General features: G+C 36.8%; 1 protein-coding gene across 1 annotated transcript; it reads right to left on the bottom strand.

The window, feature by feature from the left end:
• Positions 1-18,308: 18,308 nt before the first annotated feature.
• On the bottom strand, positions 18,309-23,640 carry LOC122578821 (autophagy protein 5). Its single transcript, XM_043750867.1, has 8 exons — positions 23,450-23,640; positions 22,709-22,833; positions 21,246-21,312; positions 20,485-20,574; positions 20,299-20,386; positions 19,992-20,135; positions 19,707-19,835; positions 18,309-18,852 (listed from the first exon to the last, which is right to left on the bottom strand). Exons 1-8 carry the CDS (start codon positions 23,552-23,554, stop codon positions 18,560-18,562), a joined length of 1,041 nt encoding a protein of 346 aa, XP_043606802.1. The 5' UTR covers positions 23,555-23,640; the 3' UTR covers positions 18,309-18,559.
• Between the last annotated feature and the right edge of the window lie 70 nt (positions 23,641-23,710).

Raw genomic sequence — 23,710 nt, 5'->3', positions numbered from 1 at the left:
AGACAAGGTAAGACCTTGCACAACAATACTCTTGCTTCCCTTTATGGAGCCTTCAGATTCACTGAAGTAATGATGCTGCAAGGATATTGGCTGAGCAAGATGCTTTAAATCATGCTCAGAGTTCCAAGGTCGCCAGCCTTACTGGGAAACCTTGTGCTGTTTTAATGTCTGCTGAGAATGTCCAGTTACATTCAATGAAGGAGATGTTAAACAACTTAATGAACCTTGGCCTTACCATGAATCTAAGTAATGGTTGTGAGGAAATTGACGATGATGATCTGGTAGCCATGATTGCTAAAACCTTCAACGGGTTTAAGCATAAATCTAATAGATTTAATGGGTCCAATAATGCTTCCAGTTCAAATTCTTTGGATAAGGCCAATCTTATCTGCTATAAGTGTGGTAAGAAAGGTCATTTCATGAAGGAATGCAGATCTAGTCAGATGAACAACCAAACTGGTCCCGTTGTCCCAAATTTTGTCAAAACTGATGATTATAAGGCCAAATAAAAGAAACTTAAGGCCCAAATTGCCCCCATGTCTCTTGAACAAGAAAAAGAGAAAGAAAAGAACAAGTGCATGATGGCTCAAACTGAAGGGAAATGAGAACTCTCTGATGACTCATCTGATGATGATGAAGAGATTAGAGATGTGTCTTTCATGGCATTAGAAAATCAACAACCAGTGGTAAAAGATGATGTTGTTTATGGAAGATGGGTGGACATCATTTTAAAGAAGGTAAGAGATTATGATGTTGAGTTAGATACAGAACTAAAACTGGATATTGTTGAATCATTAAATGATGACTTATTATTTGTTGAAACTATGAGAACTGACTGTGAAAGATACTTGGATACAGTTTTAATTGAGTTTAATAACATGAAAAGTCAAATTAATGATTTGCAAAGTGTCCAGTTGGCTCTCAAACAGTTTTCTTAAGAAGGAACACTTGGTTATCAAATCTTGGGTACAAGCATCTGGTAAAAATTATGACGATTTTTCAAAAACCATTGATGCTCAAAAAACTGTCTGGAAATCTGGTGATCTCCAGATGGCTGCTGTTTTACCCTCAATTCACCAAATGCCTGAATCAGTTAGAGTTGAGACTCTATATGACTCCTCTAACATTGCCAAATCTGAATTCATTGAGACCACCCCTGTTGAGGTCAAAACTGGAGCCAAAAAGGCTAAAGGTCCAATTAAAAAGGAAGCTGGTGATAATCCTTTACCTCAAAAGTCCAAAGAGCCCAAGACTCCAAAGACTCAGAATTCAGCTGAACCCTAGTCCAAGGCTTAGCAGCCTGAAGAAAACAACTTTTTGTTGAAACTGGAGAGTCAACTCCAAAATTTGTCAAGGCAAGTACAAAGTTGAACTGCCAAAATAAAAAATCTGGAAGGAGCTTCGTCTTCTTCAGTTGAAAAACAAATTGTTAAAACTCCTCCTTTGAAGCAAAAGCAAAAACAAAATCAATCTGCTCAAAAAGGAGCAAAATCAGGAAAGAAAAAGGAGGATTTTGTTGTTCCCATCAAACCAATTGTTTTTACTCCTGAAGTTGGAAATAATCCTCCAGTTCCAACCCAAGTAAATCTGTTGAGACTTCTCAGAGAAGTCTGGTGGACCCATCAAGAAAATATGGGTTCACAAAAATAACTAATTATCTACTTGGGTGTGTAGGGCGATCGAAAGAAGAATATCTGGTATCTGGACAGCGCTGCTGGACGGACAATGACCGGATGTAAGCCCCTGCTGGAAGAGTTCACTATCCAAGATGGACCGACAGTGACATTTGGTAATGATGGATGTGGGAAAACTGAAGGATATGGTGTCATTGACAAAGGACAGGTCCAGTTCACAAAAGTTGCATTTGTTAATGGTTTGAAATATAACCTGATAAGTGTCAGTCAACTTTGTGATGATGGATATAAGGTGTTGTTCGATATTGCTCAAGGTACCATATTTAATAAGGATTGGAAAGTGGTGATGATTGCACCAAGGAAAGGGAATGTGTACATAATGGATATGGAACCAGCTCCAAAAGAGCATTGTTTCTATGCCAAAGCTGATGATTGTTTCCAAAAGCACGTTCCCGGATCGATTAACACGAGATCTATACAATCATAGATGTGCGGAATCCGTCTATGATCGTCTTTAGGGTTAATTAATGATTATCATGATAAACACACACGAAGATAATAAGAATAGGAGATAAACACGAAAATACTATCATTAATCATATGATTACAAGGTGAATCCGTATGAAAAACATCTACAATGATTACGGATTACAATCATTGAGACGAATCGTGATAGTTTGAGCGGTATCTCGAGGTATAGATCTCTACCTCCAGAACCTAGTGAATGACTCTATGTTGCAACTAAATCATCAACCTAAATTCGTGACCTAAGACTTATATTTATAGGCTGAACAAACGGACTGGGCTGTCAAATTCGTACAGACGGGCTGGGCCTTACTAACTTAATAGTTCTTACGAACTTAATCTTCGTAAGGCATATATGTACGAAGTTAATAGTTCTTACGAACTTAAACTTCGTAAGCATAATTGTACGAATTTCTCAGCCTTTTAGAATTATTGCATCGGACAACAAATTGTGCACTTTATGTGCTCTAACATTATCCCATCTTAATTTCAAGAATATCAATAAGTTATCTAGAAAACAACTGGTGGAAGGGATTCCTTTAATTTCCTTTAAAAAGGAAAAGCCATGTCCAAGGTGTGAGGTGGGGAAAAAGAAAAGGGCCAGTTTCAAGACCAGGCAAAACTTCAGTATCACTGAACCTCTTCACATGCTGCATATGGACCTCTTTGGTCCAGTGAATGTTCAAACTAAAGCTGGTAAACGATACACTTTAGTTGTTGTTGATGAATACACCAAGTATTGTTGGGTGGTATTCATCAGATCAAAAAGTGATGCACCTGGTGAAATCATCTCACTCATCAAAAGAATTGAACTCAAATATACCAAGCAAGTGTGTCAATTGCGAAGTGATAATGGTACTGAATTCATCAATAAAGAATTAGAGTCTTTTTGCACTGACACTGGCATTTCTCAAAACTTCTCTTCAGCTCGTTCTCCAAAGCAAAATGGTGTGGTTGAAAGGAAAAATCGCACATTGATTGAAGCTGCAAGAAGTATGTTGTCGGAATCAGGTCTTCCTACCAGCTTTTGGGCAGAAGCAGTGTCTACAGCTTGTCATACCCAAAATCGGTCAGTTTATGTCAAGAGACATAGGAAGACTGCCTACGAAGTCCTCAGGAATTGTAAACCAAACATTGGATATTTTCATGTATTTGGTTATCCAGTTTATATTTTGAACGATTCCAGTCAGTTGGGAAAATTTGATGCAAAAGCTGACGAAGGTGTTTTCGTGGGGTATTCAGATATAAGAAAGGCCTATAGAGTTTGCAATTATAGACTCCAAAAGGTACATGAGACAATTCATGTCACATTCGATGAATCAAATGAGGCAATCAATAAAAGACCAAGCCTTGATTTATCTCAAGTTGACCCAGTTGATTTTGGTGTATCTGATCAAGTTCATCAATCAGTTTCTACACCAGAAGATGTTTCCAGTCATCAAGACTTGGAACCAGTTGCACAGAAGAAAATCTCCAGTGACACTCCATTTTATCCCTCCATCAGTTTCAATTTACCATAGAAACTGGTGATTGGATCAGATGTTCGTGCCACAACAACATCAGAACCAGTTCAAACTTCTCCAGTTCTTCAAAATATGCCTTTATTTGGAGATGATCATGTCAACATGCCAGCTGACACTGATGATGAAGTTAAAGTAGTTTGGACTGATCCTTCTCCAGTTGCCACAACTGTTGAAGATCGTCAAATGTCTTGCACTGATGTTGTGCAATATCAACCTAGTCAATACACTAAATGGACAGTTGATCATCCCATTGAGCAAATTATTGGAAATCCAGATAGTGGGGTTCAGACTAGAAGAGCCACAAGTGAACAATGCTTGAACGTCACCTTCTTGTCACTGATTGAACCGAAGAAGATTGATGAGGCTTTGGCAGATCCAAGCTGAGTTGAGGCTATGCAAGAAGAGCTTAACCAGTTCGAAAGGAACAATGTTTGGGAACTTATTCCTTGTCCTCCAGGGTTAAAGAAAGAACCCATTGGAACGAGGTGGGTCTATCGAAACAAGATGGATGAAGATGGCAATGTTGTCAGGAACAAAGCAAGATTGGTTGCCAAGGGTTATTGTCAAGCAGAAGGTGTTGATTTCGATGAAACTTTTGCTCCAGTTGTAAGATTTGAAGCCATCAGAATTTTCTTGGCTTATGCTGCTCATTTGCAATTCAAAGTCTTCCAGATGGATGTCAAAAGTGCGTTCCTGAATGGAAAATTGGAAGAAGAAGTGTATGTTAAGCAGACTCCAGGCTTCTTGAACGAAAAGCATCCTCACTGGGTCTATAGACTAAACAAAGCTTTGTATGATCTTTGTCAAGCCCCAAGAGCCTGGTATGACACTCTAACTAAACATCTTCTTAATAATGGTTTTCAAAGAGGTGCAATAGATAATACCTTGTTTCTCTTGAAAGAAAAAGGTAATATCTTGTTGGTACAAATTTATGTTGATGACATTATATTTGGGTCAACTAATGATGGAATGTGTAAAAGGTTTTCAAAAATCATGTCTCAAGAATATGAGATGAGTTTAATGGGTCAATTAACATTTTTCTTATGTTTACAAATTATACAAACCATGGATGGTATTTTTATTAACCAAGAAAAATATGTCAGAGATTTGTTAAGAAAATACAAATATGATTCTATCCCATCGAAAACCACACCTATTTCAGCTCCATTAAATTTGGATTCTGACACAAATGGTAAACCAGTGGATCAAAAGGAATATCGTGGAATGGTTGGTTCACTGATGTATTTAACTGCCAGTCGACCAGATATAATGTTTGCAATATGTCTATGTGCCAGATTTTAGGCTAATCAAAAAGAATCACATTTGCATGTTGTTAAGCGCATTTTCAAGTACCTGAAAGGGTGCCCTAGCCGTGGTCTTTGGTATCCCAAAGGCTCAGGGTTAGATCTAATGGGTTATTCAGATTCAGATCATGCAGGTTGTAAGATTGATAGAAAGTCTACAACTGGTGGTTGTCACTTCCTGGGGGGAAAACTGGTGAGTTGGACCAGTAAGAAGCAGACTTTGGTCTCAATGTCAACTGCTGATGCAGAGTACATTTCTGCGGCCAGTTGCTGTGCCCAGATTCTTTGGATCAAAAACCGGTTACTTGATTATGGTATGAAATACACAAGAACCCCAATCTTTTGTGACAACACCAGTGCAATTGCTATATCTCACAACCCAGTGATGCACTCAAAGACAAAGCATATTGACATCAGGTATCACTTCATTCGTGATCATGTTATGAAAGGAGACATTGAAATACATTTCATCCCCACTGATAAATAGTTAGCTGATGTTTTTACAAAACCTCTTGATGAGAAAACTTTTAAACATCTCATCAGTGAACTGGGTATGTTAAATCCTCATTAAACTGGAGAGGCCCTCCAGTTGAGGATGGTCCAGGTGATCCTTGATTGGTTGGAGATTGAACGCCTTGATGTACTCAAAGACCAGTCATTGATCAAATGGATCACATTTTTAGGGGGAAAGACTCAAAATATTTTTCCAATTAAAATTCATTTTATTTTAAAAAATGCAACTGGTGAATTTCTTAGTTGAAACTGGCATCTGGAAAAATCTCTTCAGTATCCTAGTTTGGTCTTGTCTTAAACTAGTGGTCAACCAGATTTCATAACGTTATGTTTTACTTGGTCAATACTTGTGACACGTGATGATACTCAAGTGTTTGTATCGCACTCACAAACGTCACCGGACATGTCTTACGTGTCAAGACTTTTTGCTGAAAATTATTGCACTTTTTATGGGAATTGTTGAAGTTAATGGGTGAGTGGGAATACCAGCCGTCATAGCATTAAATGCTTGATGGGAGGTATTAAATGTTTTTTATTCCTCAAAATCAAATTTTGAAATTGTTTGTAAAATTTGGGGATTAAAATATCTCTTCGTATACATATTGGTAATATTTTATTGCCTATATATACCCCCACTAAATTGTTTTCTCATTTACTTCGCACAAAATTTCCTTTCATTTACTCTTCCAATCATTCACTATTCGAGATCTCTTACTCTCTTTCTTCTTTAAATCCAAAACCCTAAATCCAAAATCTCAAATGGCTCCTAAATCTTCATCTTCTTCATATCGCTCTCGTGATGTGAATCTACTCACTGTCGAGTATGTTCCATCCAAAAATGTTTCTCATGCTGTTGGTGCCCCCATAATTTCAAAATTAATAAAATTAAATCCAAACAATCCAATGGCATCTCTTCAAGGGCATCAGGCCGCTGATTCTCTCATTGGGAGAATCCAATCCTTCCTTCGGGATTCTCCCCTCAGCGATGCCTTTTCTTTGAACCCAAACAAGTTATTTCATGACTACTTGTGCGAGTTCTGGTACATGGCATCCAACTCTGATGACTGCTCATCCATCTCCTTCACTTTAAAGGATGGGTCAGTCCCCTGTACCATCACCACTGAGACATTGAGGGAGGCCCTTAACCTCAATTACTGGAGACAAGATGAGAGTCCAGTGGTGATTTCTCCAAATATCAACTTCCATCAGGTCTTCCTTGACATGGGTAATAAAGAAGTCCTGGAGGGAGGTGTACTGAAGACCAAGGGATCAATTACTATGAGAGGGCTTTCACCATCCTGGAAGTACTTCATGGTCCATTTGGTAGAAATTTTAGGTGGGAGTTCTGGTGGTTTGGACCAGATAAACTCTTTCCAGGCAGAAATGGCATACTGCCTGTGGAATGGACTAAGGGTGGACTTCGCAAACATCTTGTTCAGAAGCTTGGTGTTTAAATTAAAAGGCAACAGGGGTCCTTGTATCCCATTTTCGTGATTTCTATCTCTTTGTTTCATACTAATTCTGGGCAGAGAAGAATACAACAACACTCAATCATTATACTCTGTGCCAGAATTATTAAGAAATCTGGACAACCTTTTGTCCACATCTAATGAAGTCCAAATTTCTCCGAGAATGCTACTGGCATTCTCTAAAACTAATGCACCACCACCAGGTGAGTCAGAAAGACAACTGGGCGGACCTCAAAATAATGAGGGACCCACCAATTCGTCTGCAATTGCTGTGACTGTTGCAGAACCTGGAGATCTCCCCTCAAGCATCCAGGCGGTTCCAAAGGCAAGAAGATCTACCAAAAGTAGAAGAAAATCTAGATCAGAACTTGATATATCTGACCAGTCACAGCCAGTGATCGTGGTCTCTGAATCACAAGCCCATGATATTGCAACTGAGGAAAGAGCATTTGTAGTTGAGGCTCCAGTTACCTCTTTTCAGGGAGAAGATGCTTCGGCAACGAATCCTATAACTGAGGAAACCATTGAGGAAACTCAAACTGGTCACCAGGAGTCTGAACAACTTGTTCAGCCACCCCCAACATTTATGGATCTTGGCATAAATGAGGGTGAGTTTTTGCTTGAATCTTCGGATTCATCTAAGACTGAATCTGACCAGGAGATGGCTGATGCAACTGTACTTGATCAGCTCCCTTCTCTCCTTGGTCAGCCCCAAGAACCACAAGTTTCAGTTTCACCACTTGACTTCTCTTCCTTACAAGAAATTCCAACATTCGCCTCTCGACAACTACTTTCATCCATGAATGTGCCTAGAAATAGACACATTCTTACACCACCATCGCTGACGTTCACACCTGAGCATTCTCAGCATGAACGTTACATTGAATCTCTTCCCCTTCCTTCTTTAACAACTTCTATTCCTTCAGCTGGTGCAACAACAACTGGAGAACCTTCACTTAATGTACCTCCTCCAGTTGTATCTGTTGCATTCCGAGCAGGTCCAGTGGCACCTTCCCCTCCGTCACTGGACAGCCAGTTCGTGTCTTTCCAAACTGATATCTCAAACCTTTTAACAATGGTGGAGGATATTCAGAAGACACTGGACAAGAATACCAAGTCCCTCTCCAAATACCACAAGGATTATATTACCAATGTAAGGGTGGTTGATTTGGGGATTAACAAGTTCTCTGGCAATGAGGACTTGGTACTCAGGAAGCTCAACGAGTTGGTCATCAGCTGCAATTGACTGGCTACTTCTTTAAAGGAAGCTTTTGACTTAACTCAATCAAAGGTGTCCATCACCAACCTGCTGAATAATACTGTCAGAACATCAGAGGTTGAGTTGAACGAATTAGAAAGACAGGTCAAATTACTTGTTGACAAACCTAGTCTGGATGTTGTTAAGCTTGGCAACCAGTTGGCCACTTCAGTTGGTCAGAAAATTGAAAATACCTTGGCTGAAAGGGAAAATAATTTGATAGAAAGGGTGATATCTGAGATCACCAAGACTGCAGCGCCCTAGGTTGATCTAACCCCCATAACATCTGAGATCAATCAGTTGAGGTGCAGTCTAGATACATTAGCCAGCAAGGTATCTGATCACACTATTGCAATTGAAAAACTGACCACTGAAGCTGGCAAAGAAAGGGAAAAAGAGGTTGAAAAGGAAGTATCGGCAACTGGGCTCTCTCCAGATGATTTAAATATACTTCAAGCAATCCAAAAGAGTCAAGACACCACTTGTGGAAATGTCATGACTCAATCTCAAGAGATCAATCATCTGTGGAGGACAGTACGCATGTTGTGTGGAGTCTTCAAAGAGTGCAAGAACATGCAATCGTGGCAGCCTCTAGATCGCTTGCCCTCCAGTCATGCCGATTTTGAAGCTATTAGGCAAGGACTAGATGCTGCCAAGGGGGAAAGGTCTGATGATTGTTTCTACCAGTACTGAGGCTGGTGAGCAGGTTATTGAATCTTTTGATGATGTGGTTGATAGGAGAAAAGTGGATAAGGGAAAGGCCATTGCAACTGATGACTCTGAGAAACCTGCCGCTGATGCACCTATTTTGGAAACTGGCAATGTTGACCAATTGCCTCCAGTTACTGAAAGCGAAAGTCAGAAATTAGCAAGGGTTGGGTATCTTGTAAAGGAAAGGAAAAAACAAATGAAGGCCAATCAGTTTGAATCCAGAAAAAATCTTCCAACCCCTCTTGTTGATGTAACTGACGCACAACTCCTTGGCTTGCAACTGTTGGAATATAAGAAAATAAAAGAAGATCCAAGGATTTTTAATGCCCTGAAGGAAATGCTTGAAGTAGAACTGGACAAACACTACCAAGACGATGAAGCTGGTCTTAATGCCAAGTGTTTGAATGTATCAGTGGAAAAGGCTAAAGAGATAAGGTTAGAAGGGATTCTCAAACGGATTGAACAAGTTAAGAAGGTGGTCAGCAAGGTATTAACTCCACCCAAGTCCAACGGAAGAAAACAGAAAGCCTTATCTAGAGATGCAAATCTGAGGACTTGGGTAGAACCATCTGAACCCACAACTAATGATATTCGAGCTGCTACTCACAAACTGAGCACGAGTAAGATCAAGCTGACTAATGAATCAGAGGCTCACACATACTTATCTGATGTACAGCGTCGAAGGCATAATAAAGGTAAGATCACTGATGTGAAAGTATCGATCAAACCTGGTGCCAAACATTTTGTTGTTGAGGTTCAATACTTTGGTGGACCCAAAAGAACAACTGAGCATCAGTATGGTCATTAAGAGTATGTGGAGATGTTGAACTTGTTTGAGAGTAGGCAGCGAAAGAACAAGGTTGAAAAAGGCTTGGAATATGTATTGCAAAATCAGATCAAGTTCAAGGAAAACATTGAAGAAAGATTAGGCCTTGATCTTGAAGACAAACAGCCAATCTCATCTGTTGCCAAGAGAAGGAAAACTGGCGAAGGGCCATCTGTCTAAGTTTACCTTCTATCTATCTGCTTGTAATTTTATTTACTTTCTTGTAACTTCATTGTAAAATTGTGTATATACAAGTTGCCATATTGTAATTCACAAGTTAGATAACTGATAAGATCTACAAACAATTAAAATTAAACCCAAGGCGTTTGATGATCTATAAAAATGTCTTGGAAACTTAATAGGTTTTATCAAACTTAAGTATTTCAAACTTACACTTGTATAGAAACAAGTTTGAAAATACTTGGCAATATTTCAGGACAATTAGGGGGAATTTGTTATGTCCAGTTTTGCTGAAAACTGGATCTCTCCAGTTACATCTAGAGAGCATGAAGAATTGTCCGAAATATTTGAAGTCCAGTTGCAATGTACAGTTTATGCAATTGACGACTTCCTCCAGTTGAGATCTAAAGACATATACCTGAAGACATTCCAATTGAAGTCGAAGACAACAAATGGAAGAAAGAGAATGACAATGGTAGCGAAGCCCAGTTGACATTCTGCCAGATCAATCAACTGGAGAATCCTCCAGTGTAAATGCCTTTACAAAGTTTTACACTGATTACGAGGATGACCTTTTACACTACATCCTTTTAACCGGACAATAATCTTGTCTGTGGATAAAAGTGCAAAGATGTAGAGTGGTTGAATAAAGTAACCTTTTGTCTTGCTTTATTTAGCACACACAAAGGATTATTTACTAATACTTTTGTGTGCTGTCAACCATATTTGTACGTCGAAGTTGAGATCCCAATGCTCATACTTCGACTATAAATAGAGGTCCTTGCCAAAGCATTTCTGCAACTTTGCAAAACACATACATTCTGCAATATTGGTGAACTTGTGCAATATTCTCTCAATCGTAAAAAGGAACATTTCACAACTTTAAGTGTTTCGATTGTTAGGAGAATTTCCATGTATAGATCAATTGTATTTCATAGGTTGTTAGGATATTTACATCTTTGTATTATCTTGGTTCCACAACAACCTTGTATTTTATTTAACAATCAATAAATAAAATACACTTGAAAATTACATATTGTCTCACCATATTTTCTTACATGTCAGTTACATTATTGCATTGTATTTACTTATTCTGCCTGTCACCTTAATAAGTAACATTCCAGTTAACCTGTCACCTTAAGTGATAGTGTTGCAAAGTACTCTCACCATTGACATAAAGGTGTCTTCAGCACCCATCTATTATTAGTTGGGACTTACAAAAACCAATTACATGAGTGCATAATGAGTTGAATCAAACCTTAATCAAGGTTCAATTTCAGTTGTTACACACAAATGTAACCAAAAGATGCACAAACAATAATCAAAGTTATGATTCGCTTAGCTTTTGATAAGAACCGAAAAGTAAACATATATATATATACATATAAAAACGAAATAAGAAGATGAAAAACAGGATTTACCCACGTTTTTGATGAAGAATTTGATGGCACACACTTGTTTCTTGATCAAAGATTGAAGCCTCGAATGATTTGCAAACGTTTAGAACTGAAAATCAAGAGATTTTTCAAGAGAGAATTTTGAGAGCAATATTCTATGTGTGTGTAAGTAGGTGAACGTCCAAAAACAAGGAAAAAGAGAACAAGGGAGCTTAGCCTTGTATTTATAGGCAAGGACAAGGGAGGGGGAGTCGTTAGACTCACGGAACGCATGACAGTTTTAGTCCTTTTTGCTTACCGGGCGAACACCGAATGTCATAGAAATGATTTGACCATATTTTATGATATATTTTTAAATTACGAAGACAACGACTAGTCACATGACCATATTTGACTCACGAAAGTATTTTAAGTCTTTATTTAGGCATTTCTATTAAACAGCTAGTATTCCTCAAACATTCGCACCAAGTCTTAAAAAGTCTAAAACACTAGTATACAATAAAATGACATGTCTTAATCATACTTTAATCCATTAAAACTCATGTCTTTAGACTTATGTTTGACGGTTACTAACCTTATTCGAACGGAAAAGTATAGTTAGACGAACGCTCAGGTGACGGTTGTTACAGATACACATGAAAATAACCAATGTTTGGTTTGCGATTTCTTAGGACTTCATAGGCAGTCTTCCTATGTCTTTTGACATGAACTGACAGATTCTCGGTATAGCAAGTTGTTGCCACTGCTTCAGCCCAAAAACTGGTTGGAAGACCAGATTCAGATAGCATACTTCTGGTGGCTTCAATCAGGGTAAGATTCTTCCTTTCAACAACATCATTTTGCTCTGGAGAGCGAGCTAAAGAAAAGTTCTGAGAGATGCCAGTGTCATTGCGGAATGATTCAAGTACTTTGTTCTGAAATTTTGTACCATTATCACTGTTCAACTGACACACTTTGTGAGTATACTTGAGTTCGATTCTCTTAATGAGAGAGATTATTTTAGTAGCTGCATCACTTTTGGACCTGAGGAATACCACCCAACAAAATCTGGTGAATTCATCAACCACGACTAGAGTATAATGCTTTTCATCTCTAGTTTGAACATTCACTGGACCAAAAAGATCCATATGAAGCATGTAAAGAGGTTTAGTGATGCTAAAGTTTTGTCTGGTCTTGAAACTGGCTCTTTTCTGCTTTCCCTTCTCACACCCTGGACATGGCTTTTCCTTTTTGAAGAAAACTGGAGGTATCCCATCTGCCAGTTGTTTGCGAGACAACTTGTTAATATTTTTAAAATTAAGGTGGGATAACCTCTTATGCCATAGCTAGTTGGTGTCCTCATCAGCCTTGTTATGGAAATACTGCTCTTGTGGAGCTGGTTCCATATCCATGATGTACACATTTCCTTTTCTAGGTGCAATCATCAGCATTTGCCGATCCTTGTTAAATATGGTGCCTTGTGCAATATCGAACAAAACGACAAAGCCATCATCACACAGTTGGCTGACACTGATCAGGTTATAATTTAAACCGTTTACAAATGCAACTTTAGTGAATTTGATTTGTCCATTATTGAGTACACCATATCCTTCAGTTTTTCCACTACCATCATTACCAAACGTCATTGTTGGTCCATCTTAAAGAGTGAACTCTTCTAGCAGGGACTTACATCCGGTCATAGTCAGACCAGCTGCACTGTCCAGATACCAAGTATGCTTCTTTCGATCACCCTGCACACCCACAAAAATCATTATTTATTTATGTGAACCCATCTTTTCTTGATGGGTTCACTAGAGTTCTCCTGAGAAGTCTCAGTTGATTGTTGTGAGGTTGAAATAGAGGCTGAATCTGGAGCCTTTTCATCAGCTCCAGCTTAAGTAGTAGAAACGATTGGTACTTGATATTTATTCCCCTTTTCTTTTCAATTTTAGTTCCAGTTGGAACCTTTGGTTTTTGTTTTTGTTTAGAGGGGGTGCATTTTGTTTTTCAACAAGAGAGGATGAGGTTCCCTCCAAATTCTTAATTCTGGCAGTACAACTTTGAACCTGCCGAATCAATTGTTGAAATTGATTTTCTAGTCTTGGACTTAGGTTCAGTTTGGTTTTAGTCATAGGATTTTTGGGCTCCTTGGACTTTTGAGGTAAAGGCTTTTCACCAGCTGCCTTTTTAACTAGAGCATTAGCTTGATTGGCTCCAGTTTTGACCTCAACAAGGGTGGTCTCATCGGGTTCATTTTTGACAATTTTAGGTAGCTCATATGGAGTTTCAACCCTAAGATCTGGAGGCAAGGCATGAAGATCAGGTATGAGCGCTGCCATCTGCACATCTCCAGATTTCCATGCAATTTTCTGGGCATCAATAGTTCTTGAAAATGCATCATAATTCTTTTCAGATGCCTTTACCCACGACTTGATAATCATTTGTTCTTTTTCAATATCTGATTTTAATTTTTGTTTTCAAAATCAAGGTCTCATTTTTCAACACTGACTCCTTGAGAGCCAACTAGACACTTTGTAAATCATTCAGTTGTGGTCTAATATTGTTCAGTTCAGTTAAGAGATGATGAGGATGAGGATCTAAGAGGTTCCAGACAGTAGGAGGAGATTCAGAGATTTATGGGCTCAAACGTCAATGCAGCTCAGGGGGAGCAAAGTCAAAAGGGTCAATCTGGCCAAGCTAATGCTCCTTCATCTAATCAATTGGCTATAGAAGAAGTGGCTGGTTTCTAGGAACAACCAACTGGAGGAGAAGGAGTCGGCATTCAGGTCAGACCAACTACTGAGGAAGAAGTTGGGAGTGAGCACCTGGACGACATTGCTGCATACTTCAATTTTGATGAGTACGGTAGCATGTTCGAAAATCCATCAGACTCTTCAGCTAAAGGGAAGTGTGTATACGTTAATGCATTACATGACCTACTTGATCTAAAGGAGAAGGGATCAGACGAGTTGTCTCTACAAACAACCAGTGCAAAAGGCAAGGTTGAGGTAGACAATCAATCAGGGTTAGACTCAAATCGGGAGTCGGGAACAGCGGAGATGATTGAAAAGAAGAGCAGGAATCCATCCTGATGATAGGGTTTTTGGCCACCACTTAGGATGACAAACGAATACTTGAAGGCCATATCTAGATGCTGATGTCAAGGGAGAGACTGTTAGTGCATGATTCTCAGTGACATGAGCATTTTAGATATGTGAAGTATCTTTGTTTATGTATTCAAGTCTTGTAATTTTCTTGTAATTACTGTTTGTCAATAATATTACCTTGACATATATAGTTAATCCAATTGGGATCCTTTTATGTTTATATGTTTGTTTATTATTTGTATTTTGCAGGTTTCAGACATAACATGTAAAGAGTCATTAAGTTAATATTGTTTGTGCGTTTAACAGCAGTTGAGTGAATAACATAAAGTACTACCAAAGGGAAGTTAAGAGATAATTATGTTTCTGCGTATTTACAGCAGGATAAACGTTATCTTAAATATACACTTCCAATGGATAATATAGACGAAGTTGTTTCTCCGTATTCACAGCAGTAGAAATGTTGTCGAAAGCTAATGTTGGTTCTGCGTATATTTACAGCAGTTAAAACATTAGTGAGTTAATGTTGGTTCTGCGTCTTGACAGCAGTAAAGACATTAACTCTGAGTGTAATGTCGGTTCTGCGTCTTGACAGCAGTAAAGACATTAACTCAACATATCATAAGTGTTATTTGAGGGTTCTTAGGAACGAGCAAAAGTTTTGCTTATTCAAATAAGAACACTCAAATGGTCATTTGAGAGTTTCTAAGAAACAAGCAAAAGTATGATTGTTCATGAAAACTCTCAAATGGTTTGAGAGTTTCTGTGGAAACAAGCAAAAGTATGCTTGACCACAAGAACTCTCAAACAAGTTTGCGTGTTTAGGGAAACGCGCAAACAGGCCAAAACCCTAATAAGCCTGGACCAAAGAAACACGCAAACCCAAAGGGTTTTGCGTGTTCCTGGCCGTACCTATATATATGGGTGTGTGTCATGCGTGTTCAGAACAAGAGTGTAGAGAGAGAAACGAGCAAATCCTAGAGGGAGAAAACTAAGAACACGCATAGTCTTGTCTTGAGGGTGATACTCGTCTCGTGCACGAACCGCAAACACACACCCGACCACGAACGGCTCGTAGACTACAGATTACCACGTGTTTGGTAAGGTGCGTCCGGAGAGCCGTTCCCCGAGTGTTTATATTCACGCAAAAAGATATATATGTATATATATTGTTATATATATCATCTAAAGGTTGATATAAAAACCGTGGATTATCTCGAGAAATTTCCGCACCTCGACATATCCTTAAGTCAATCTCGATTCGATAGAAGTACAAGAGCCGAGAGACTTGCAATATTTTCTCAATTTGATATCATGCTTAACGAGAAACACTAATACTAATATTATGAAAGTTTCCCTAGTTCGAATGTCTTGAGCAAAATTAAATGCTTATCGTAGTTGTGCATTAGAAACACATATAATGTTCCATAGGTCGGAGTAGTTGGATCTTCTAATCTCTTATATAAAATAAACAAAATTGTTTATAGAAGTCTTTTTCCTATGTGACATGTCAAAAATGTTTTTAAACTATTTTCTACAAATATATGATGTCATAATAATTTTTCTTTGTCTTTTCTTTCAAAACTATTTTTTATCTTAGGTCCTTTGTCATCTCCTTTCTTTCATATTAATTTTCTAACCTTAATTTTTTTATAATTAATATAAAAAGTGATCGACCGTTTCTTAGCTCTTTATTTTCAATTTCATATATACAATTGATTTATGATAGTTACTTTTTTTTTATTTTTTATCTTTTTAAAATCCTAATCAGTTTTATTTATTAATATTTATCTTTACAAGTATGTTGTTATAGTATAATGTATCGACTACAAATTAAATACATATTTCATATTTTTTTGGTTTAAAACTTTAATTTAAACGGCCCGGGTTGAACCTGGATTAATTAGCTAACATTAATGTCATTATTCGTTAATAATTTTTTAGAATCGTAATTTTGACACAAGAAATGTCTTGGCCTTTTAACTTAATATATATATATATATATTTATTCTATGATACCTATTATATACCTTTATTAATAGAGGACGAGTTATCAACAGTAACTCCTGATGAATAGTGAATCAGGTTGGGAACTAGCTGCGTAACTGCTTGCCAGCTTGTTTGTTTTTTTTTTTTTTAAATTTATATTCTTACTTTTTGTCACATAACTTTAGTTCTTTTATTTTTGGCACGAAAGCTTTGTTTTATTTAGTTTTTAAACTTTCATCTTTTTAACTTTTGCACAAAAGTTTCATTCTCTTTACTTCTTATAACATATATTTACTAAAGTTTCAGCCCTTTTACTTCTTGTCGCCTCGCTTTTGTTTCTTTTACTTTTTGCAAGAACGTTTTGTTTTATTTACTTTTTATACTTTTATTTTTCTAACTTTTATCACAAAAGTTTTATTATCTTACTTTTCACCACATAACTTTTGTTTTTTTTCCTTTTGTTAACTACACGAAACTTTTAACCTTTTTAATTTTTGTCACAAAACTTTATTTCTTTTACTTTTGGCACATAAATTTTGTTTTATTTAGTTTTAAACTTTCATTTTTCTAACTTTTGACACGAAAGTTTCATTCTGTTTACTTTTTATCACATAAAGTTACTAAAGTTCTCGCCCTTTTACTTTTGTCACATCACTTTCGCTTCTTTTACTTTTGGCACGAAAGTTTTGTTTTATTTACTTTCTATACTTTTATTTTTTTAATTTTTGTCACGAAAGTTTCATTATCTTCCTTTCACCATATAACTTTGTTTTTGTAATCTTCGACAAGTTTTTTTCCATTTCTGGCACGAAACTTTTAAAATTTTTAATTTTTGTCGTATAACTTTATTTCTTTTACTTTTCGCACGAAAGTTTCATTTTATTTAGCTTTAAAAAATTCATTTTGCTAACTTTTGCTACGAAAGTTTTAGTATGATTAACATAAATTCCTTAATTACCATGAGTTGTAAATTTTACGTGTCGTTATCTTTTTCAGGACAACGCCAAAATACTGTGAGATGACCAATGCTTTCCTTATCTTCTTTTGTTTTTATCGTGTATCTACGATTATTGCAGCCCCCAATACGGGCATTGAATTAAACTAGTTATAAAGCAATTATTAACGGCGCTTCCCCGCTACTCAAAAAAGGAACGGATGACCTAAAAACCCTTATATTCATATGGTAGCTCTTTTTTATACTCTTGCGGCTTCTCACCCACAGTACACACATTACCCGTTGCCGCCACCATCGCCAACACCGTCACATTTAACTGCTGATTTCTAAGAGATACTACCGCAACGGGAGAATAGCCAAAGTAGTATTAAGATCGTACCCTTTTGTGTAAGGGGGAAACTATTCAGTGATGCTTATAGTTATTGAAAAAAAAGGTTATTATCTATTTCAAGACGAAGATGAAAAGTGAAAGTGTTTGTTAACTTGGTTGTGTTCAACTTTAGCTTTGCAAAAAAGTTAAATATGTTTTTGAAAGTATGCTAACTTTACAATTAAAAACTTCTTTTTTGATTGTTAACTGGGTTCGTGAATTATTAGTAAAGTCTTCTACGTTGAAATTTTATATCGGGATTCGAGATCCAGTCTTCACATGTGTGAAGTTGGGTTAAAAGAAGGGTATTCTCAGAAGTCCAAGTTACATATCATACGTTCGTGTAGTTTAGAAGTCCTAGTTTACATCTTATTTTTGATTATAGTTCATCTCTCTAGATTTGGTCTTTAAAGTCCGAAATAATAATGTATTGTACAACATTATTTGGCGCATACCCACCAGCCACACAGCATAAATGCAGAATCAATATGTTGACCAATAAAAATAAAAAGTCAACATTGCATAAACCACACACTGCAAGACGAAGTTTAAACTTTTCACCAGATTTCCATGTCCAAAGAACATATAGAAGCCTCTTGTCATTCATTTTAATAGAACAAAACACAAGCTGCTGTTCAAAAATAAAAACAAGCTGCTAAATCAACCCTAATATGGAAAACATAACTCTTTCACCATGTCAGAAGGAAAGAATTACTCCACCAAACATCTTTATATATGTTGGACAGTTTGACTTACGATTTTTAATTGATTAGACATATAAACCTGATGAAAACAAGGGGGTGTTTTACATAAATTGACACGTCACATATCATTTGGTTTAGGAGTCTTGATGTAAAGGCACATATGAATGAAGTAATCTGGGTTCATTAAGTTGTTGACCACCCAAGAAAATGGAATTTCCATTTTGGGTTCAATGCCTTGAATACGCAGGAGTTTAATCACCGATTGACCTGATAGGAATTGGCTTTTTACTATTTCCTCTTTCTCCTCATCTTCTGGTTTCTCCATGAGTTCTGATCTGGTTTTGTTTGAGAAATCGGAGTAAAATTCTGGCAGAATTGATTTCACTGCATCAAGCAAAGTGAAGTGCTTTTCTGCATCAAGATGGTCAACAAAGGTGTCAATTTTGACCATTTTAAAGAAACAAGAGTAATACGGATTTTATATTATTCGTAAAAGCTACAAAGAAAAGCGGTCAAATGTGATGATATTTATCTAAACTGCATTCATAGTTGTCAAGAGTGAAGGCACACTCAAAGCGCAATGACCCCACATGTAGCTTAAGCGCAGCGCAAATAAAAGCGGGGGCCAGGAGAAAAAAATATGCGCACTTAAGTTAATAACAAACCAAATGCCATTTAGATTAGTAAATACCATTTAAATAACTAAAAAGTTCACAAATTGTTCATAAGTTGAAAAACAAAAAACTTCAAACCAATTTATTCATGTTGAAACCTGCTTTGTTTTGAAATATAAACCTGTTTTTAGCAAAAAAAAAAATTGTTTTCATAGATACCTATTTTGATATCCAAACATCTTTTGAATATAAAAACCTGTTTTTATATTTTTCTATATAGACCTAAAAGAATATAAATCGGTTTTGACAACCACATAATCAAAACAGGTTTCTATATCCTTCAAACCGGTTTTTGTATCCTTTAAAACGGGTTTCCTTTCTTTTGTAGGATTCTATATCCTTAAAACCAGTTTCCTTTCTCATTATTGCCCTTTCATATTATGGGCCTTGGCCTAGGGTTTCTCATTATTTCTTTTGTAAGGTTCCCTTAGGAAAAAGTGTTTACCCCACAGATTCATGTTGGCCATCACCTATCAAGTGACCCACTTTTACCCGTTACCCACCCCACACATTTTACAACTTCTGAGATGAATGCAGCTTTATAGCTGATAAACAAGAAGCAAAGAACCAAAAATCAAAATTTCTGCATACCTTCTACATTAATCTCAACGGGCCGGTTAATATATGAAATTTGGTCCCAGTTATCAAAATGTGGTGCTGCATCCAAATCATTAAAATCTTGATCAACAGTCCAGAGGTACAAGCGTACAGGAACTCTACCTAACAAGAGCCCATAAACATCATTTCTTTAAATGGCCACACATTATTCCAAGCAGAATTCAAATTATTCATAGTGATGTCATTAGTAGAATAGTAGTACTATGACATCAAAAATTAGTGAATATCTTAATGTGACATGGACAAGACAACACTTACTTGCTTTCAGTGCTGGAGTTGCCTCTGTCTCATTAAGACTCTGCTGAGGTTTGAAAGGAAACAGCTTGGGTTTTCCAGAAAATTCGTCCGAAACTATTCCAAGTTTAAGTTTATGGGAAATGCGGTTGTAGGCCTGCAGTTTACCTGAAATCAGGTCAGCAATCAAGTTAGAACAAAAAAAAAGAGTTTTGCATAAAGAGTTAGATTACAACTGCCAACTATCAACTTAGATCAATGAAAACAGAAATAATAACCACGGAAAGAAGAAGAGAAGTACTTCAAAAAATTTATACTTTTTATAGTTTACCATTCATTACAGAGCGCCATAGCTCAACCTGATCAGGGTGAGACATGTTCATGACATTCTTGCTGCTCCCATGAATTATATATGCAGCCTGGATAAATTAATATGTATGTTTAAGCGTATGATGTTGATCAATAGCATCATAAAACAAGTTAGCACAACTTTTTGAACAATCAGTCACTTTCAAACCTCTTTTAATGCATTAATATAGCTCCATTTCACACTCTCTTCTCCATCACAAGGAATCAACACATTGCCTGGGTATCCTCTAAAATGTACCTGCAGAGGGGAAAATTAAGCAATTTGCCTGCATTCACGTTGGAATATATATATCTAACCATCTCTATACTGTTCTCAAAAAGCAAAGAGTTCCTATGGGTAACATGTGACAGAATGCTTTATGTTTGACAATTTGAATGCATCAGCTTATTCCAAGTCATATTCAAAACCATACAGATCTAATAATGAATCCTATTTCATTACTGAAGCATCGCGTAATACAAGAGACTTTCAGATGAAGATCGCAAATGCCAACTTAGGTATAGGGTTTTCTCAGTGTTATCAGTTCCTATTTGGAAGGCTGCAATTTCTATTAAACCTTCTAACCCCACGTTGGCACCTTGTCCCTTAATAGTTCCTGGTTTGATTGATGACAGGTAATGTTACAAGTCCTGATTTTACAAGATAACATAGCCACATATCTATATCCAAATAGTGGCCTGCTAAAGTCATCTTCTCGAGTAAGTTGGTGATGAATTTTGCTGCATTTCATTAAGCATCATTTAATCTAACAGTCTTTAGTTCTTAATGGCAGGAATCACACCAGAAATTTCTTCTAGAGAATCCCAAACGCTCGCCACTTGGTCACCCCTATGGGAGGCATATATTATATGTTGAATTATGCTACATAGGTCATGCTGCATGCGGAGATGAAAGTTTAAGATGCATACCGTCAAATTCCAAGGCCTTTCTGGTTCAGCACAAAGAAGATCAAAAAGGACTCCTGTTGGTATATACCTGAAAAACCAGGTATTATGTTAAAAAATGCAAACCAATCCGCATAGATTTGAAGACAAATGGAACGGCGAGTCGAGTATAGAGACGAAGAGAATTTTATCGTAAGGTTATGATTAAATGCTGGAAGACAAAAGTTATTTTCTCATAGATTATTTATATAAAACACAGAGAATTTAGATGTAGTTATTCAATCATTTCTAATGTAGACACTGCAGACAGTAAATCAATAATTACTTTTATGATAACATATTAAATCAATGAGTCATCAATAAACAAATATATTGATATTGAACTAGCAAAGGAACACTTGTTAAACACTAGTTTCATGGTGCTTAGGTAGGGATGTTCAGTCGTCTTAAAGATAACTAACTCACTTGATTAGCCAGATTAATCTACTAAATGCCTGCAAAGATCAATTGGTGACTGTGTAGACCTCTTGATCACGAATTACAGGCTGATTACTGATGCAAGATGCTTCATCTAACACTTGAAAAGATAGAGAGAGTCATTAAAAGCTAACTACAACTAAGTGGCCACAAGGCTGTAACAAGGAACTTGAATATCAGGTATTAAGTGGTAATGTTTAACTATCAATAAGCAATGGCTGATGGCTGATCATTATAAACTTAGATAGCGTCCAGAAGGTGTGAACATCAGAGGGAAACTGATTCTAACCAAACAGGATCCACATTTAAAAAAAATTATAATATGAGCACCAAATCGATCTAAAAGCCGGATCTGTCTCAAGCCAGTCCTTACTCAAAATGAAATGAGTCCATATTAAGTGATGAAATAAGTGAAACTTCAATAAAAAGCCGGTTTGGCACCAGTTCCAAACAGACCAAACTAGACCGAGAACAAATTGTTGAAGATATCCCAAACAAAAATGTGAAGCCAAATTAAAGAACTCGTATTTTAAGTTTAGTTAGCTTGCCCTTACAGAGTTCAAGCATAAATCCCCATATAGCATAATGGTGTCAAGGTACCAAACTAGATCTCCAATAAATGATAAAAAAATATCTATTGAAAGAAAGATGAGCGCAAAGCAGCCTTTAAGACTTCATGTATCATTTTTATAGCTGTTAGTCATGCCTTTAGGCCTGAACAACGCACCTTGCCCCTTCTAGTAAATTCTAGTGATCAGCTTTTTCTCATCAAAAAGATTATAGTTGTATATGAATATAATATATTATATGCGTGGAATGTTCTAGGATAAGGCTAACCTACAGACCAATAATCCTGATTTCCCCATGGCAAAAATCTTTTACTAGTGGTGTGTGCACATAGTACCACAGTTCATCATGGGACAAGTTGAAGTTTTCTAAATAGGAAGAGAAAAATCATAGCATGAAAATTATAAGTCATCATCGTATAAGATATAATATACAGTCTGTACCATTTAAGGGGCAATCCTTTGTACTCAAACCAGATAGTGTCTATTCCAGGAGGAAGCGCGGTACTGAAAAACGGCTTCAATTGTGGAGATAACAGAGGTAGATACCCAATCCGAGGAGCCAGTATCTGAAATTAAAAAAATACGACAATACGTTAGTAGTATTCCTACAAAATGTAGCAGCACTTAAAAGTCCAACGATAGCATTATTACTGATGACACAACACTCTTTCTAATAGTTCAAACGAAAAAGGCAGGGCTCTGATACAACAAGTCGTGCAAATGTCCTACATAAAGATTAAGCGATAAGCTACAACCCCCTTAATTCCTATTTTTAACCCTTTTGTTGCACGAGAACATTATATCCTCAATGAGCAAGGATATTGGTCACGCATTATTAATTAATAATGCTATCTAAAACATTCACCTAAGGGAGGTGATCCGTACACCACTTTTTAAGTGGTACACCACCATACATCTTTCACATATTGTAGAATACAACAATTAGCATGAATAAACACATTGTTATCATTAAAATTTAATAAATAGTAGACAGCAAGTAGTAAGTCGATAAATAAATAGATAAATTGATTAAGTAAATTTATAAATATATTATTTATGATGATTATCTATGTGATATGTGTGTGTGACTGCATCTAAGAACTTTGCAGTCAACTGCATATTCGATTTTCACATAATTTAAATAGAGAGAACGTATATATAGATATTTCGATATATACATACAAGAGCAGGTTGAGGAGGGGGTAAAGTGGTGACTTCAGAATCGTGAAGATGAATTTGAAGGGGAATTGCACCTTCCCACACGTACTCTTGCGCTTCCTTTACCATCTGTTTTTCGCCGGCGATCACCGACTAATATCCGATTCCGTCTACTTTTGGTTTATATCACTGTTTATTTTTTTAAATGAAAATATAGGAAACACTTATATAAATAGTTTGGTAATACGATGAGAGTCTTGTAAAGTCATGCTAACCCAACCACTA

This window comes from Erigeron canadensis, chromosome 8, assembly GCF_010389155.1.
Source record: "Erigeron canadensis isolate Cc75 chromosome 8, C_canadensis_v1, whole genome shotgun sequence".
In the NCBI taxonomy this organism is placed as follows: domain Eukaryota; kingdom Viridiplantae; phylum Streptophyta; class Magnoliopsida; order Asterales; family Asteraceae; genus Erigeron; species Erigeron canadensis.
The sequence above is the reverse complement of the archived record's forward strand: the minus strand, read 5'-3'. Positions and strand labels throughout refer to the sequence as shown.

Excerpts from the sequence above, each read along its gene's own strand:
- LOC122578821 (XM_043750867.1), bottom strand. The coding sequence starts at position 23,554 with ATGGTAAAGGAAGCGCAAGAGTACGTGTGGGAAGGTGCAATTCCCCTT. Across the intron at positions 22,834-23,449 it reads CCCCTCCTCAACCTGCTCTT|ATACTGGCTCCTCGGATTGG; the intron begins GTATGTATATAT and ends TTTTAATTTCAG. Across the intron at positions 21,313-22,708 it reads AAAGGATTGCCCCTTAAATG|GTATATACCAACAGGAGTCC; the intron begins GTACAGACTGTA and ends CTGGTTTTTCAG.